At 41.0% G+C, this 19736-nt stretch overlaps 1 protein-coding gene across 1 annotated transcript; it reads right to left on the bottom strand.

Annotated features, from left to right (window-relative positions):
- Window positions 1-665: 665 nt before the first annotated feature.
- LOC149995311 (uncharacterized) lies at window positions 666-14094 on the bottom strand. The gene is made up of 3 exons (XM_090259614.1): window positions 13793-14094; window positions 12795-12921; window positions 666-3165 (listed from the first exon to the last, which is right to left on the bottom strand). Exons 1-3 carry the CDS (start codon window positions 13976-13978, stop codon window positions 1349-1351), a joined length of 2130 nt encoding a protein of 709 aa, XP_090115740.1. The 5' UTR covers window positions 13979-14094; the 3' UTR covers window positions 666-1348.
- Window positions 14095-19736: the final 5642 nt, after the last annotated feature.

Genomic DNA, 19736 nt, shown 5'->3' with positions numbered 1-19736 from the left:
ATTCATGTATGTGCCCTGACCGGATACTGAAATGAGAAATTTGGCATATCAGGAAATGATACTCTAACTTACTGAGCTACCTGGCCACACCAGAAAACCTCTTCATTATATTCAAGGATAATGACTGACTGAATCAACAGAAGATAAATATTTCTGCAGATCCTGCAGTTGTGTACACACCGATCCTGCAGTCTGTTTCACAAAAACATATCTGGATGCACGCGCAGAAAAGTGCTACAACTAGTTAGCACCACTCATGGAATTGCAGACATTATGGCACAGAGCCGATTGTAAGACCAGGGCTGGAGATACCCTCCAATGGTAATGGGCTCCTTTACAAATAAAAAAGAAAACTCATGTTTTTCCCATGTGTACCTGACGTTGCCATAGCTACCCACTCTTTAGAGTGACCTCTGTGTCCCCTGAAACTCACAGCATTGAGGGTTCTCATGAAAACTATAAAGCCCACGACCTTGCCTAGGTGGATAGGAGCAGGAATTCAAGTTTGAGAAAAAGTGCTGAGTTCCTTTCTGCACCAAAGTGTCCCCAGGGAACAGAGAAAATTTGGGACAAACATGTAAGTTTTTCATGTCTTTACACTTGTAGGCCCAAAACTGTTTATCAACCATCCCACACAATAAATACATCATCAAAGATTAAAGAAGTTAGGATAAAGGCCTCCATTATTTTATAAACAAAAAATAGATTAGCCAGGCACTTCTTCCCCTGGTGATTTGGACACTCAAAAATTACCTCTGGTATGCAAAAAAAGCATGTCACCAAAATAGGCAGTCCTCCTGCAGGCTGACAGCTGAACTCAGATGATGCTTTCTTGGCCAACGCAGAGTCAGTTCAATTTCACAACTAGTGAGAACACAAGAATCAAGACCTAAAAAATTAGGCTATTCCTAATTTTCTCCACCAAATCAGGTAACAGTGACCTTCTGGGAGCACATGATACTTATGACTACTGCAATCTCTCAAAACCTTATAGGTAGTGGAGGTGAAATTCATTCAGCAACAGAAATATGCAGCGATGCGGATCTGGAAAAAGGCTTGGATACATAAAAATAGTTCAGCAGGGACACACAACATCCGTATGAAAATGTATTATGGTGAACCTCTCTAGTGTTGACGTTTGGCTGTATGGAATTTGATTCTGACAAACAATGCTTCAAAGAGTCACCTACTACTGTTAAAAAATGCCAAAAAATTAACAAAAAAACCTTCAACAAAACAAAACAAAAACCCTGTATATTTCTTATACATTTAGACCTTCAGCCCATGGAAATTCTCATGTGAAGGATGGTTAAAATTTTGTATAAACAATGTCCCACATTAACTATACTTATAAGGCCTTTCTCTTGTGTGCAATCTGTTGATGATAATGAAGGCCACTGCTACCGCGATAAGATTTCCCACATTCACTGCACTCATAAGGCCTTTCCCCAGTATGAACTCTGCAATGCACCTGAAGGTAATATTTCCTGGTAAAAGATTTCCCACATTCATTGCACTCATAAGGCCTTTCACCTGTGTGAACTCTCTGATGACGATGAAGCTCAGGCTTTTGGATGAAAGATTTCCCACATTCACTGCACTCATAAGGTCTTTCTCCTGTGTGAACTCTCTGATGATAATGAAGTGCTTGCTTTCGGATGAAAGTCTTCCCACATTCACTGCACTCATATGGCCTTTCCCCAGTGTGAATTCTGCGATGTATATGAAGGTCATGATTCTTGGTAAAAGATTTCCCACATTCACTGCACTCATGAGGCCTTTCTCCAGTATGGACTTTCTGATGACGATGTAGTGCATACTTTCGGATGAAAGATTTCCCACATTCACTGCACTCATAAGGCCTTTCTCCTGTGTGAACTCTCTGATGTACATGAAGGTAGCGGTGGATGGTAAAAGATTTCCCACACTCACTGCACTCATAAGGCCTCTCCCTTGTATGACCTCTCTGATGTACATAAAGGTAGCGGTTGGTGGTAAAAGTTTTTCCACATTCACTGCACTCATATGGCCTTTCTCCTGTGTGAACACTCTGATGATAATGAAGTTGATGCTTTTGGATGAAAGATTTCCCACACTGACTGCACTCATACTGCCTATCTCCAGTATGGACTCTCTGATGACAACGTAGTACTTCCTTTCGGATGAAAGATTTCCCACATTCACTGCACTCATAAGGTCTTTCCCCAGTATGAACTCTGCGATGTATATCAAGGTCATGATTCTTGGTAAAAGACTTCCCACATTCACTGCACTCATAAGGCCTTTCTCCTGTGTGAACTCTCTGATGACGATGTAGTGTGTGCTTTCGGTTGAAAGATTTCCCACATTCACTGCACACATGAGGCCTTTCCCCAGTATGAACTCTCTGATGTACATAAAGGTCATGGCTCTTGGTAAAACATTTCCCACATTCACTGCACTCATAAGGCCTTTCACCTGTGTGCCGTCTCTGATGATAACGAAGGCCAGTGCTACTTCGATAAGATTTCCCACATTCACTGCAATGATACAGCTTTTGTGCAGTGTGAACTCTCTGACGATAACAAAAAGTAGAAATTCTAGTAAAATATTTTCTGAAATTATGGCACAAAAGATACTGTCTTCTGGTAGAAACTCCCTTGTTCTGAACAGATGTGTGGTTGCAGCCAATGGCTCTTTCACATTCATTCAGGGTGAAATAATCTGTTTGAATAGTAACTCCAGGAGTTAAGATTTTGTTTGGCTTTTCTCTGCCGTCAGTAGCCTCTTGTTGGAGATGTTCTGACTTTGAAAGAATGTCCACTCCAACCTCCCCACAGGGAAAAAGCCCCTGGGACATCGTATAATTGCAGCACTTGGCAAGTGACATGCTGTCCACCTCTGCCATGAAAGGCATCTCTCTCTCGTGAAGCTCTCGGTGCTGGTAACACTTTGTACTGAAATAACATTGTTTTCCACATGCCCCGCACCTCAACAGTTTCTGAATGTGCTGTGTTTCCTGCTCCTCTATGAAGTGAAAAATGTCTCTCCAAACTCCCCCACAACTCTCACAGGGGTGGTTCTTCTGGGGAGACAAAGCTACTTCGAGATTCTTTTTCTCTGACTCTCCTACAGAAACATCCTGTTCAATCGGTGCTTCCACATCCTCTGCTCCACAGCAACAACCTGAACAAAAGAAAAAGCTAGTAAAGTATATGTTACCTTAAAGAGAAAAATATCCTCACCCTGGTTGGTGTGGCACAGGGGACTGTGTGCATGCCTGCGAACCTCGGGTCACAGGTGTTATTGCCATTCAGGGCACATGTCTGGGTTGTGAGCCAGGTATACAAGTGGGGGCATGCTAGAGGCAACCACACATTGATGTTCCTCTCCCTTTCTTTCTTCCTCCCTCCCCCTTTCTCTAAAAATAAATATTAAAAAAGAAATAAATGACATAAGAAGGATTATCCTCATCACAAATGGCCTTCTTTTACAGCTAGGCATGATTCTATGAAATCATTTTCAAGAAAATTGAGTTACACTCTGAAGAAATGGCTCTTATACTTTACTTGGCCACAAAAGTAACTTAGTAGTGGTGACCTTACCAAACAATAGACAGCATAGGATGAAAAACAAAGAAGACAGTAGGGACTACTCATTGTTCCTCCTCCAATGCCTTCCTATAGGATCTAACCTGCTGGTGATGTGAAGCTGTGTAGAATACTTTCTATGACCTCAAACTCATCAACATCAATTTGCCACACCCTAAGATATTCATGGTCAATAAAATAGTAAGTGCACACGCCAAGGATATGCAAGCACACACCAAAGTTAGAGGGTAGAAAAAAATACTATAAGAAAAGTGGTTGAGGCACAAAGTTTAGAGAGGTGAAGATTATCTGTGGGCTGGGAATCGAAGTAAAAATGAAAACTTAGAAGTGAGTAATTGACAAACTCTGAACAACGAACAAGGATGAGTATAATCGGTGGAGGACCAGTAATGGTGACCAAATACTGATGAACGAAATAGATTCCTAGTTATGACCTTAACAAAGCACAAGTGTGAAAACATTTCCAACAGCCATTCATGAAGGCAAGACGGATCTGGGTCCAGTCTGGCATAGATGGAGTCATGTTTCTCCAGGGAATCACAAATGATTCTTCCCTTAAATCTCAGTTACATGGAATATAGATAATATAAATTCAAAGAGAAAAAGAAGAGATGGATGGCCAGCACTATTATAGAACAACAAAGCACAAAGACCCCACAAAAAAAAAAAAAAAAGTCTATGTGAGTGACTTCAGCAACATGGCCGAATAAGTATGACAATTTTCCCTTCCACCAGTACAAGTAGACAGCTATAGGTAGACTAAATCATTCACAGGGAAGGGGAATGAAAATCCAGCAAAGGCAAATAGAAAATCAGACCTGACTGACATGGTGGCTCAGTGGTGAGAGGGTCATCTCTATACGCCAAGGTTGTGGGTTCGATCCCCAGTCAAGGCACATAGAAGCAGCAAGCAATGAATACATAAAAAAGTGGAACAAGAAATTGATTTCCTGACACCTCCCTCATCTTGTTTCTCTAAAAGAAATTAATAATAATCAACAACAACAAAAACAAAAAAGCACCGAAAGAGCAATAAACAAAGAAGAGCATAAAAAAGATGATTGGAAATATGGGTTACCAAACCTGTTTGAAGACAGTTAGGATCAAAAAGAAGGGTCAGGGTTACCTCTGTCAACCACTGTGATCACGGTAGTTGACTTTATTCTAGTGTTCTGTGACAAATACTGGAAATTTTTGTTTTTAAGAACCACAGAAGCCCCTGCAACAACTGTGAAGCCCCCGCGGTTTACACATCGGACTATCCTCTAATGTGTTGGCATGGAATCCAAAACAAATCTCTTTGTCCACAACCTAGCCCAGGAAGAACACAAAAAATATCAGTATGTCCCCAAAAGTATTTGCCACCAGAGATTCCAAAATACCCGACAATCACAAAAAAATATTCTACCAAAGCAAATTGGACTTGCACATTTTTTGTTACTATGATCTCAACTCATATAGCATCAAGGAGACTACACTGCTGTGTCTTGTCGCCAGACAGAAACACAACAGCAATTGAGCCAACCCAAATCCACATGTAGATGTATCTATTTCTCTAGCCAGAATTAGGCCATAAAATTGAAAGGAGTTTCTGCTTCCTCGAATGGTTAAGGCATCAATACATGATTAAAAGAAATGCCACAAACAAGGTGACTAAAAAAGGTACACAATAATTTTCCAATAATCAATACCAAACAAATGCATTTCTACGGAAACTTGATAAGGAATACAAAATCTTACTTTGAAAAACATCCATAAGCCACCAGAAAATACAAATGGAACCAACATAAAGGAGATGCCAATATAGGAACAAAAGGAGAATATCAGATATACAGAGAAATTATAACAGAAGTGGTGCAGTGTCAAATTACATCGGACAAAATGAAAAATGCAATCAAATGTATTAAAAGAAATCATGAAAAGAACATTTCATATCAAAGACAGATCATTTGAAAGCATCAAGGTAGAGAGAAATAAAAAAAGGGAAATACGCCCTGGCTGGTGTGGCTCAATGGACTGAGTGCCGGCCTGCAAACCAAAATGTTGCTGGTTCGATTCCCAGTCAGGGCACATTCCTGGGATGCCGGCCAGGTTCCCAGCTGGGGGCATGCAGGAGGCAACCGACTGATGTTTCTCTCCTTCTCTCTCTCCCTTCCTCTCTTTATAAAAGTATATAAATAAAATCTTTAAAAAAAAAGGGAAGTTTTTAAAATATAGCAATGAAATTGGGACAACGGTAACAGCATCAATAAAAAAGTACATAAAAAAAGAAAAGAAAATATACCAAGGTGAATTATGTAATACCACTAGGATACCTGACATATGCAGTATGGGAATCACTGGAGGGTGAGGGGGATGAGTGGAGAAACAGAAGTGAAAAGGCAGGCAAGGAGCAAGATGAGTAGAACATTTATGTTAAAACTATAAGCTGAAGGCAAATTTCCCAAATCTAAAATATATCTGTGAATAATCAATTGCATGCCTCTCCACGAGTTCCTGTACAGATTCAGTAGAAACTGAATTTCACCAAGACACGGAAAAATTAAAGTGTCAAAAATCAAGGGAAAGAGAACTGTGAAAACACAAAGTAGAAACTCCTTGCACACAGGGGAACACCTCAATAAGGATATCGATAGATTCTTCTGAAGAAAACTTGCAGACTAAAAGGAAATAAAAATAATGTTTACAACTCTAAATGGAACCACCGATAACTTATCCAGAAATTCTATTCTTCAGAAGGAAATACTTTCCTAGACAAACAAAAGCTAAGAAACTTCACTGCCATTCAATCTAACTTATTAGAAATGCCAAAAAGACTTCAAGATCAGATAAAAAATACTAAATAGAAATTCTGATAGGGAAGTGTTGTTCTCACTAGTAAAGGTGAGAATAAAATTGATTATACAGTAGCACCGGATTGATGGGATGTATATTATGTAGCAATTATAAAGGTTTAACATTAAATCTAGTAAAAATAATAAAGCCACTATTTTGTACCTTATTAGATACACAATATAAAAAATAGGAACTGTGATATCAAAAAAATAAAGGGGTATATGATAGCCAAAAGGTAGAATTCTTGGATGCAGTGAAGGTGTTGGCAGGATTAAATAAATTGTGAAGAGTATGAGTTGTTTTATGTAGTCTTTTGCAAATAACCAGCAAAAATAATTTTACAAAAGATGAAAGTCAAATTACTATACAAGACTAAGATATTGAAAAAGAGGGCAATAAAACAATGCAGAAGTGGCAATAGCAGCTCCTTAAACAAATTCTCCAGTCAAAAGACATACAGTAGCCCTGACTGGTGTGACTAGGGGGTTGGGCACACTCCCGCAAACTGAAAAGTCATTGGTTTGATTCCTGATCAGGGGACATCCCTGGGTTGTCAGCCAGGTCCCCGGTGGGCAGTGTGAGACAACTGATGATGTTTCTCTCACATGTCGATGTTTCTCTCCCTGTCTTTCACTGTCCCTTCCCCTCTTATGTAAAAATAAAGATAAAATATTTTAAAAAATGACATAGAGCAACTAAAGAGTTAAAAAAAAAGACACAATATATGCTGACTATAAGAGACACTAAACCTGTATGGACACAATCAGGCTGAAAATAAAAAGAGGTACAAATAGATTCCATGCAAATGAAACCAAAACATGGCCGGCGTAGTACATTTCCATCAGGCCAAAAGACACTTCCTGAAAAAGTCACAAGAGACTATGGTCATGACAGAATGAAAAATAAGTCAATTCATCAAGAAGATAGCAGTGTTCAGTATCATGCGCTAAACAACTCAACAATCAAATATGTGAAGCAAATAATATCAGATCTGAAGACAGAAACAACCCAACATTAGTAGGTAACTACAACATTGCCCCTTCAACAACAGGTATAGAGATCATTCCATCCAAAAGCGGTAAGGAATTATTGAAGATAGACTATAGTTTAGAGAATAAGTACTAATAGAAATATACAGAACATTCCATTCAATAGCAGCAGAAGATGTAATCTTTTTAACCACACTTGAAATATTCTCTAGATAGATTGTACGTCAGGTCAAAAATGAAGTCTCAAACTTTGAGAAAAAAACCACAAGTATTTTATTTGACCACAAACCATTTACTTGAAAACAATTTTATTTTCAAGAAAGCTTGAAGCCCTGGCTGGTGTTTCAGTGGATTGAGCGCCGGCCTGTGAACTGAAAGATTGCAGGTTCGATTCCCAGTGAGGACACATGCCTGGGTTGCGGGTCATGTCCTCAGTAGGGGGCGTGAGAGAGGCAACTAATCCATGAAACTTGCACACTGATGTTTCTTTCCCTCTCCCTCCCTTCCCCTCTCTGTAAAAAAAAAAAAAGAAAAAAATCTTTAAAAAGAAAAATCTAGGGGCAAAGTAAATAGAAACACAACCTACCAAACCTTATGTATAAAATTCTAAGAAGAACTTTTATAATGATGTTTACATTTAAAAAAAAGCTCAAATAAATAATTCATCAATACAACTCAGAAAACTTTAAGTACATGAAGAAAGCAACTACCCCACCAAAATAAATAAATAAATAAAAAGTAAACCCAAAGCTAGCACAAAAAAAAAACCAAAAACTAAAACCATTAAATATTAGAATGAAGAGAAAGGAAATGGAGACAAGACAAAAAAAAAAAAGAGAGAGAATATCTAAGCACTATTTTTGAAAGATACCCAAAATTAGCAAACCCTTAAACTAAAACAAAAGAAGACTCAAAATAATTTAAAGAATAATTTAAAATAAGACATTACGGCTGACACCATGAACCACATTGCATCATCATTAAGAGATGCTGGCACCCTGGCTGCTGTGGCTCAGTGGATTGAGCATCGGCCTGCGAGCCAAGTGTCGCTGGTTCAATTCCCAATCAGGGCACATGACTAGGTTGCACGTCAGGTCCCCAATTGGGGACGCCAAGTGAGAGGCAACCACACAGTGATGTTTCTCTCCCTCTCTTTCTCCTTTTCCCTCTCTCTAAAAATAAATAAATAAATAAATTATTTAAAAAAAATGCTGGCACATGACATGATCCTTCAGAGAAAAAAACTATCAAATTCCTATAAACTTCTGAAATAAATAAGCAACTTCAGAGCCCTGGTCAGGTCCCAATGGGCAATTTTGTGGGACAATTCTCCCATCAGGGAACACGCACTGGGCAGCCAATGAATGCACAGATGTTTCTCTCTCTCTCCGTCAGGCTCTCTTTTCTCTCGGAAATCAATCAATAAAATTTTTAAAAAATACATAAATAGACCTTCTGGCCAAGAGGGAGGCATAGGTAGACATGCTTTGCCATCCTCCACAACGATAAGAAAAATAAAACTACCTCAAAACTAAAAACAATCAGAAGTACCAGAATATTGAACTGCATGGAAGTCCAACAAAGACATAAAAAAGCAATACTCATCCTGACAGGTAAAAGGGGCAAAAAGGATGCCTTGTTGCGAGGACGGCAGTGGCAACAAGGAAGGGCTGTGGTCAGCCACTAAAAAGAGTAATCACACATTATAAAAGTAGAGACAGACACCTGGGGGGTGATCCTAGCCCCAAAGCGGACCACACAGCTCCTGGCTCCAGTGCTGGGAAAATAAAAGTTCATTGCTGCTGACTGAAAATCCGTGAGGGCTGGGCAGGAGAAGAAACTGCCTGTCTTTCAGCAGAGTCCGTTTGTTTAGACAGGCCCCCCCAGTCCTAGAATGTTCACAAACTCACCCATTCTGGGAACCACAACAACGGCAACAGCTAGAGGGGTTTCAGTCCCCATACGGAAAGCAGGAGAAATGCCTGGAAAAGGGGCGAGTGTTAAGCAAGTGATATTGTTCCCTCTCAGACCCTCCCCCATGTAGAGAGCTGCAACCCTGTGAAATGGGTCGCCCCATACTGACAAATACCTAAGGCTCTGCCTTTTACAAAGTAACAGGCGCAAAGATTCTACCTAAGACACAGAGGTAAACACAGGAGCCTATCAAGTTGAGGAGAGAGAGAATATGGCCCAAAAGAAGGAGAGATAAAGGTTCCAGTGGGAGACCTAGCGACAAGGAGATAGCCAACCTAACAGATTAAGAGTTCAAAACACTGGTGATAAAGATGCTCACAGGCTTGACAGATATGGTTAAGTACAGCAAACGCATAAGGGAAGAAGTGAAGGCTATGCTAAATGAAATGAAGGAAAATCCACACAAAGCCAATAGTGAAGGGAAGGAAATCAGGGTTCAAATAAATGATTTGGAAAATAAAGAAGAAAAAAACAGTCAACCAGTACAGAATGAGGAAACAGGAATTTTAAAAAAATGAGGAGAGGCTTAGGAACTTCTGGGACAACTTTAAAAGTGGATTGCTGGAGGGAAGGGGGGCGGGTACTGGGCAGAGGGGAACAAACGGAAAAAAAAAACTGGGATTACTGTAACAACATAATCGATAAAACATACTTAAAAAAAAAAAAAAGAGAAGCATAATTGGTAGAAACAAAATAGTGGGATGTTAAAAATAATACAGGGAAAGGTGAAGCCAAAGACCATACAGGCACAACCCATGGACATGAACTAAGAGGGGTGGAACTGCTGGATAGAAGGGAGTATTGGGTGGACGGGAGCAAAGGGAAAAAAACTGAGAGAACTTTAACAGTATAATCAATAAAATATACTTAAAAAAATAAAATTTAAAAATACATAAATAAATAGAGAAAAGTGACTGGATACAAAAATCAACATACAAATCTCAGTTTCATTTCTATACACTAATAATAAATTCTTTGGTAAAGAAATGAAGAGTCATGGCCAGGTAGCTAACTTGATTTGATTCCAGGTCAGAAAACACACATAGGTTGCTTGTTGTGTTCCAGGTTGGGGCATGTATTGGAGGTGAACGATCAAAAGATTGTCTCTCACATACATGACTCTCTCTCCTCCCCTTTTCTCCCTCTGTCTCTAAAATCAGTACACATATCCGAAAATCAGGATTAAAAAAGAAAATTAAAAAATAAAAAATGTAGTCAATATTATACAATAGAATCAAAAACAATAAAATACACATGGATAAATGCAACCATAAAAGGTGAAATGTCTGAATATTGAACAGGAGAAGATGATGATGAAAGAAAATGATGAAAAGGCAAATGACTGGAATAGCCAGTGTTCATGAATTTAAAATTTAATAGTGATAAAATGTCTACATTATCCAAATCAATCTACAGATTAAATGCAATTTTGATAATTCTAATGGTATTTTGTACAGAAGTAAAAAAAGAATCCTGAAATGTAGAGCCTCAAAAGACTTCGAGTAAAACCAATCCTGAGTAAGAACAAATTTTGTTGGCATCATACTTCCTGACTTGCATCTATTACAAAGCCAAAGCAACCAGTGTGTTATTAAAATCAACATAGCCTGGCTGCTGTGGCTCAGTGGATTGAGCATCGGCCTGCGAGTCAAGTGTCGCTGGATCAATCCCCAGTCAGGGCACCTGCCTGGGTTGCACATTAGGTCTCCAGTTGGGGGTGCAAGTGAGAGGCAACCACACAGTGATGTTTCTCTCCCTCTCTTTCTCCTTTCCCCTCTCTCTAAAAATAAATAAATAAACAGATAAATAAATAAATCATTTTTTAAAGTAATCAACACAGAAACACAGACCAATAGAACAGCACACACAACACAGACAAAACACAGGCACCGACGTTCAACTAATCTTTGACAAAAACTGCAAGACATAAGTAAAAAAAGAAACTTTCCTTAATTAATAGTGGGGGAAAAATTGAGTCACCTATAAACAAAACTGGAAACCACTGATAAAAATTAGCTCAAAGTGCATGAAATATTAAATATTAAAAACTTAAAACACTTTCTAGACAACCTAGAGATGCTTTAGAGATCTTATTTTCTTTTTCATCTATATAATCATTTTTTAAAAAAGTTTTATTTTTTTTCTTTTTAAGAAAGAGGAAGTGAGGGAGAGAGGGAGAGAATGATAGATGTGCCAGACAAAAAATGGGTATGTTGCCTCTCCCACGCCCGCGACAGGTGACCCAGCCAGCATGTTCCCTGACTGGTATTCAACCAGCGACCTTTTGGTTTGCAGGATGAAGTTCAACCCATTTACTAGTCAGGGCTGAAGATTTGGTTTTGAAATAATCTTCTGAATTTGACAACCGCCACAATGCAGAAAAGCATATGTAAATAGTTCAAGCTACAACAAATGAAAAGGATTCTCAGGGAAGAAAAATTAACAAACTAAAAGAAAAAGCAGCCCTGCAAAGTGTGGCACAGTTGGTGGAGAGTCCTCCTGCAAACCTACTGATACGGTGTTGGATTCCTGATAAGGGTACATGATTGGGTTAGTGGGTCAGTCCCTGCTAGGGACTGCAGAGAGAGGTAAAGGATCAATGTTTCTCTCTCATATTGACAGTTCTATTTTCCTTCCATACTATCTAAAAATAGAAATGACAAAAATTTATTAAGAAAAAAGGAAAAGGCAAACTGAACATGGGAGAAAATACTTGCAGAACACATAAATAATTGGTTTCAAGACATTGTGGGTTTGGTTAGGAAAATGTGACATAAATTGTTTGATTAACCAGTAAGTAATAGTTACGTCATCACTATATTGTAGATTATTAACAAAGCAACACCTGAGTCTAAAAGACTCTACATGACTTATTTAAAATTTACCACTAACACTGGAAAGCAGCTTATGAGCCTGCTGAAAAATTGGCAACGTTAGACATGCCAAAAACACTGAAAGAGTAAAAAAAGAGCAAATGCAGTATCTGTGAAGCCATATTAAGCCAATGTAAAAAGCCATGTACTCATAGGTAAAAAGGCATCTATAAAATATTCAACAGATTCAAAACTCATTACCCAAAATGTAGAATAAATATGCACAAATGACAAATAGGAAAAGAGAAAAAATGCTTTTTCTCACTAATCAAGGTGGTATTCACTAGCCTCCCTGCAACATTACCAACCACAAATCCTTCCCTATGAGTTCAGTACAACAGGTACTGCTATTGCAGGGGCAGAAAAGGAAAGTACACACAAATCATACCTACCAGGGTAAGCAACTGCTCAGAAACCTGGAAAATCAAGCAGGGCTTACCGTTCACATGTGAGGAGAGAGCACCTTGTAGACAATAGGAGGCATGGGAAATGCAAAGACAAGTCCATGTAACTGGCCAAAGTGAGGGTCTTACCCAGAGAGGATATAAGGTCAAAGTTCTCCAGCATCACACCCAGGTACAGGCATCTCTGATTGTCATCCAGGAGGCACCATTCCTTCCTGGAGAAGTACAGGGCAATGTCCCCAAAGGTCACACCAACCTGTCAAAAGTGAAACAAGTGACAAGAGCTGTCTCATCTGAGAAACGCAATACTACTTCTTACAAATCGTCCCCACGTTCAATTTCCTCCAGGGCTCCCCAGTTCACCGAGGACACCAGGCCCATATACCAGTGCTGGCCGCTCTGTCATCACAGCCCCATTAATTACTCTACTCACGCTCAGCAACAGCTGCTGTTTGGGGCCTAGAGGGGAGAGGAGAGCCGATAAACACCCTATAAGCATTAGAACGTGACTGTAGGTTCTCATTTTTCCCCACAAGCAATGCCACTCAGTCTCCCAGATCATGTCTCAAAGTCACAGCCAAACACGACCTTATGCTTTACACTTAAGTCCCCAAAATAGGTACTGAGGACAGTCATCTCTCACTTCCTCTGCTAGTGCACACTACTGTGGAATGTGTGCGTCCTTCACGTCTTCAGACCCCAGGTCCTCTCCCTCAGCTGTCACCTTCCTGCTCCGTAGTACAGGTACATCTCCGGACTCACCCAAAACTAGGCGTATGGCATCCAGAGTGCTTGACCTGTTCCCAAGCAGGATCCATAATAGCCCGTGTTCTGATGGATCCCACAGCCCGGCAAAGCCCAGGAGGAGGATCTGAGCTCCTCCGTTCCTGCCCGCTGACCTTTCCGTCAGTAATCACCACCCAGACCCGCATGGGGACCTCAGACACAAAGGCCCTTGTTCACTGTGCACTGTACTTGCTGTGTCCTCAGTAACCGCGACACTCCTCTTCCGATGACCCTCCTCAAGAAGTCTGACATGAACCCTCACAGGTAGGATGCGCGCACAGGGATGTAGGGTTCCTGCCCCGAGGCTGTGAAGGAGGGAATGCGGGAGGCCGCGCACTCACCTCAGCGAGGCGTCTGAGCGAGGCCGCCAACGGACGCTGCCGGGGAGGAGAGACAGTATCGGCGGGAGGCGAGGACACCAACGGCATGACGGTCCCCGTCCGGTTCACCCTGTTAGGGTCGCCAAGCTCCTTACTCTTGCGTGTGTTTAGTGGACGACGACTCCGGCGCCGTCCCCGCCCCCGCATTTCTACCAGCACCCAGCGTCCTGGAGCTTCTGAGAAGTGGGTCCACCCGCCTCTGCGTGAAGATAAAACGCCCGTTGTTGCGCCGGAAGTCCCGCCCTACGCGGTGAACGCCAACGAAACGCCCCTGTCGACTGCTCAGCGGCCAGGTGTGGCAGTATTCCTCGCACGGTGTTCTGGGTAATATGGGTTAGAGAGTCCACAGCGGTGATGCCGTTTTTTCCCACGTCCCTTGAGCAAAAAAGACCACGATTCGCCGCTAGGGCCCATGGGAAATGACAGGTCCGCACAAAAGACACATCTTTAAAATGGCTAAAGAAACTTTTCATTTCTACCTGGCCAAGCGACTTGAGTTCATATTGGTAAAAACACCTGATCTGCGAACCCCAACAGTGAGTAATAATAAGAGGTATTCCTGTGTTACAGTCTGCAAAAATTTATCATACAACTGATATCCTTACACCATCATATATATATATGTGACAAATATAATACTGTAGGACACACCTTTGAAACAAAAAAATCTATGATGCATAATATATACATTAGAATTCTACTTTTGGATATCATTTGAATGCCATTAGAAATAAATAATTTTAAAAAATGTTGGACAGAGCAGTTGAAGAAAATCTTATGACCAGAAATTATGGAAATCCCTTGAAATGAACATTCTCTCCAGCACACTGAAGCTGGAACAATGGTTATAGAAGTGGTCTGACATTGTTGCCAACCCCTGGCAGGGAAGACTGTACAGCGTTTTCTTGTCCATGAAACACCTGCCCCATTAAGTCAAACCGCTTTCCTCTCTCCCTTAATTGTGTGATCTTAAAACCTTCAGGATCCACATGCTTGGCACTCCTGGGTGCTGCTCAGTTTATGTTTCCATATCATCTATCACCCAATAATTTACTACAAAACCTTTTTTTTTCTTTTAGTCCTTGGCAACTCCTTCAATAAAAGCCATTGAACAAGCCTGATTGTGATCACATTTTTTATTAATTGCTGCATATCACAGACCTAGGTAAGGCTCTGAAGACATAATTAGTAATGTAATATTAAAGCAAAGAAATATAATACGCCTATTCCATATTTGTAACTTTTACTGCTCACACCTTATACTATCTCATCTTGCTTTCCCCCCTCAAATTCGAGTGAATAAAAAGGACTTACCATTTGTAGAAACAAAAAGTTTACGACAGCCACTAAACCAGCCTAGCTATGGTTCCCGTAAATTCTTTCACCTCTTAGAACTCACTGTCCATTAATTACCACCCATTGAGACTAACCTGTTCTCAGGCTCCAGAGCCTTTGGTCTTCAAGCTATTTCAAAAATGCTCACTTTCTGACTCCACTAATCATCATTCATATCTTTATGCAGTCTCCTCACCCCTTATTTTTATGCCAGGAATAATATGCTGTCGAATGCAGACACTGTCACTGTATTTATGATCATCATTTCCCAGCAAGGGGGTTAAATCCTGAAATGAAAAACTTTTCTCCCAGGTTCAGATGCCCACTTTCCCAACCCGCATGGATGCCAACATTGCAGACATCCTGGCACTAAATGTAAATTTGGTACATAGTCATCATTCCCAGGTCCATGTCATACTATGAAGATCTTCGGAACAGACCACGTCTCAGACAATTCAGTAAGAAACGTTATATGCAAATACAGGTTAAATGATTATTATTTTTTCCTTACAAAGAGATGAGATCTTTGAATCCAAAACCTTTTACTCAGGGTTAGATGCCCACTCTCAACTCCTTCATGGATGTGTCAACATTGTACACATCAAGGTAGCTAATGTAAACTTGCTGTGGAACTACACTCCCACATATACCTTCTATTGTTAGCAAAAGTAAGCCACGTCCCCAAAATACATTAAGGATTCTTTTGGAGGAAAACAATTTTCTGAGGTTGCACCCAAAACCAATAAAGAGCCAAATGGAATACATTCTGAGGAAGTAAACAGTAGGGTGCAATCACATCCACTTGCTTTGGAGAAGCCTGATACCACCTTCCACATTCCCTCTACACCTGTCTGGAGTACTCTTCCTCTGATCACTGTCTGAGCAGAGGGACCTTCCTTATTTTTTTTTTTAATATGCTTTATTGATTATGCTATTACAGTCATCCCAATTTCTTTTCCCTTTGTTCCCCTCCACCCAGTGACACCCCTCCCTCCAGTTGTCCCCCCTTAGTACGACCCATTGGTTGTGCATATAGTTCTTCTCAACATCTTCCTATCTACTCCACTCCCTCCTACTATGCTTCTTAATTCCTGTACCATCTCCCTCCCTTTTCCCCCTTCCCCCTCCCCGCTGACCTCCCCACAATATGTTCCCCACACCTATAATTCTTTTCCCACTCTCATTGCCTACTTGGTTTGCCTTTGTTTCGATTCCCTAGCTTCTGTTGTTGTTATGTTGTGATACAGTTTTCATTTTAATGTTCATAGTTTTGATCCTTCTTCTCCTAAAAAAGTCTCTTTAACATTTCATGTAACAGTGGTTCGGATCTGATGAACTCCTTCAGTTTTATTTTGTCCTGGAAGCACTTTCTCTGCCCTTCTATTCTGAATGACAGCTTCGCTGAATAGAGTAATCGTGGTTGTAGGCTTTTGCTTTTCATTACTTTGAATATTTCTTGCCAGTTCCTTCTTGCCTGCAGTCTCCTTTGAGAAATGAGCTGATAGTCTTATTGGGACCCCTTTGTAGGTTATTCTTGTCTTCTCTCTTGCTGCTTTTAAGATTCCCTCTTTATCCTTAATTTCTGACATTTTGATTATAATGTGTCTTGGTGTGGTTCTCCTTGGGTCCAGTTTTTTTGGAATTCTCTGTGCTTCCTGGACCTGTAATTCTATTTCTTTCCCCAAGTTAGGGAAGTTCTACTTCATTATTTTTTCACATGATTTTTCAATTTCTATTTCTTCTTCTTCACCTTCTGGCAACCCTATGATTTGGATGTTGGCCCGCTTATAGCTGTCCCATAGGTTATTAAGCCTCTCCTTATTTTCCTCACTTTTTGTTTCCTTTTTCTGCACTGGTTGACTGTTTGTTCCTTCCCTCTGATCCGATTTGTTGATTTGATCCCTGGTTTTCTTTCCCTCACCACTAGTTTTGTATGTGTTTTCATTCATTTCAGCAGGACTAGCCTTCATTCCTTTACCATCTTGTTTAAGATCTGCTGTTAGGTCTGTAAGGTTTCTTATAACCAAGGCTCTGAAGTGTGCCTAAGAAAGATTTCCTATCTGCTGCTCCATTATATTAGATATTTGCTGTCTGGTCAGCTGCTTGATTGGGATCTCGATCATGATCTGTGCCATCCTGACAGTTTTGTGTTTACTTTTGCTTCCGGGGCAGGGCTGTCAAACTTTCTATGCTATAGGGGGCGGAGCCCTGTGCACTCATCACAACTGGGTGACCATTCTCACCACACTGTGGCGTTTTGTGTGTGCGCGCGGGTGTCCAAGATGGATTCCTGCCATTTACTCTCTGCTGAGAGACCGGGAGCTTCTTCCTCCAACCCCACCCCCTCCAGCCTTTACAGTCCGAAGCAATGGGGGTCTGCCTTCCCTGGCGTTGGACTCACGAGCTGACAGGTTCAGTCTGCAACTGGGGGAGCTCCCCAGGAGCTTCTCGCCTCTCCTTAAATATGGGTGTCTGTGATTACCGCTGTCCCGCTGCCACTGTCGCCGCAGCTGTCACTACCAGCACAGCTTGACCTCTCCACTCCGGCTTCGCCCCTCCTACCCATCCAGGTGAGCACCACTTGTTTATAACTTCATACGTTGGACTTCCATGTAGTTGTATTTTCTGGAACTTCTGGTTGTCTCTAGTTTTGAGGTAGTTTTATTCCTTCTTAGTTGTGGAAGGAGACGGAGAGTGTCAGTCTAGGCCTCCATCTTGACTGAAGTTCACAATGGACCTTCTGATGTTTATCCTAAGAGCTTTGCCACCCATGAAGTGAAGAGAATGAAGACTGTGTTTTATTCAGTATTTTAGTGAATCTTAATGTTTTTATAGAAGTTGCTGGATGTGCATGTTTTAGCATTTCAGAACACGAATTACACATGAAATCTGCAGGATCATTTTACTAACACGTCTTTGATAAAGTTGGGGGTTAAGTCTTCCTGCTAACTTTAGTGAAAGCAGCAAGTCTTTAAAAGCATGCTAATAAAATACTATAAAATACAAAGAGTGAGATAATCAGAAACATAAAGAATCTGAAAACTACAGAATAATGTTGCTGCTGGAATTCAATTTGTGGAGCTTGAATGGTGCTACTTGCCTAATCTCTGGTCTGTGCTTAAGAGAACCTAGGCTGTGACCATGGTTATTACTATCTGTAAAATGACCTCTATTTTATTATCTTACAGATTGTGTGCTGAGAAGTGTGCTTCTATCTCTACGCTAACTGGAATCTGGAGTAGAGGACTTCAGTTGTGGCCCAGGATGCTCAGCACTGCAGTGAGGGTTTGTGTTCAGAAGGACTATGTTTCAAACCAAAAGTTTCATGTGAAGAACAAGAGATTGAAAGGAGGACCTGGTTCAAGAACACGGTCCTGCCAACAGGGAAGACATGGTGAGTTTCATTGTCTCATACAGTCAGTAGGGATATAGAGACAGAATCACAGGGGCAGTGGGTCCCGTGCACAGAAAAGAGGTGAGCAGCTGATACTGAGAACAGGATCCTTTCAGTCAGCAGCATCACTTCCGAATGTGAAGTTCCGCCATTCACATCCACCTGGCCCATCCACCTCAGGGTGAATGTCAGTGCCGCATAGAAAAAACACAAAGTCAAATAAGGCATCAAATTTACCTCAGTAAATGGCATCACAGACTGACACCCAAAATGGTGGTGAAGGTGCCCAAATTACCAAGACCTGTAGAGGCTCAAACTCCTAAAAAGGCATCATAACGCAAAGTGAAGGATCCCTGAATACACTCCTGCTTAAGGCACATGCCTGGTTTGCAGATTTGGTACCTAGTCAGGAAGCTTTTAGTTGCCACAAAACCATGTTTCTCCCTCACATAAGTGTTTCTGACCCACTCTTTCTCCCTTCCTTTCCCCTCAAAAATGAGTAAAATCATTTAAAACTAATAATAGAAGGTTATCCTGGAGGAATGACTGGCAGGCAGTGAGTGCTTTGATATTTAAGGGATTTAGGTGGAGAATCATAGTAATTGTACCAATGGAAACAGCAGCTTCAGCTGAGCCTCCGTGGTCTCCACACTGTACATGACCTAGTGAGGGTTTCACACCAGCCCTAGAGGTTGTTTCTGCCTCTGGAGCCAGAATACTGGGTTAAAATCTGGCCACTTAAGTCTGGCACTTGTGCGGTGAATAAACTTGGAGAATATAGTTAATTTCTCTAATCCTAGATGTTTTCAGCAGTTCAATATTAGTTTCCACTTCCCAGATTCTTGTAAGAATTAAAAGTGAAACCTCAAATAGCAAACCCTGGAATCCTGGCTTTGACAAGTACTCATTTGTTCCTTCTATTGATCTTCAAAGGCCATGGTAAGCACCGGCATCACCCGTCTGTCACATTCAGCCAAATGAGGTTCACAGAGCTCTAGCAAGACAGCTGCAGATTCCCAGGTAAGGAACCCTAATAGGGAGCTCAGTGTCTCTACAGAGGTGGGTCAGCCTGTACTTAAAACCTGATTTTACCCTGGCTGCTATGGCTCAGTGGATCGAGTGCCAGCCCTTGAACCAAAGGGTTACTGTCAGGACAAATGCCTGGATTTCGGGCCT

This window comes from Furipterus horrens, unplaced genomic scaffold, assembly GCF_987537825.1.
Source record: "Furipterus horrens unplaced genomic scaffold, mFurHor1.1.pri manual_scaffold_13, whole genome shotgun sequence".
NCBI classification, from domain to species: Eukaryota; Metazoa; Chordata; class Mammalia; order Chiroptera; family Furipteridae; genus Furipterus; species Furipterus horrens.
This window is presented reverse-complemented; position numbering and strand designations above follow the sequence as displayed.

Excerpts from the sequence above, each read along its gene's own strand:
- LOC149995311 (XM_090259614.1), bottom strand. The coding sequence starts at position 13,978 with ATGCGGGGGCGGGGACGGCGCCGGAGTCGTCGTCCACTAAACACACGC. Across the intron at positions 12,922-13,792 it reads CGCTCAGACGCCTCGCTGAG|GTTGGTGTGACCTTTGGGGA; the intron begins GTGAGTGCGCGG and ends CACTTTTGACAG. Across the intron at positions 3,166-12,794 it reads TGACCTTATATCCTCTCTGG|GTTGTTGCTGTGGAGCAGAG; the intron begins GTAAGACCCTCA and ends TCTTTTGTTCAG.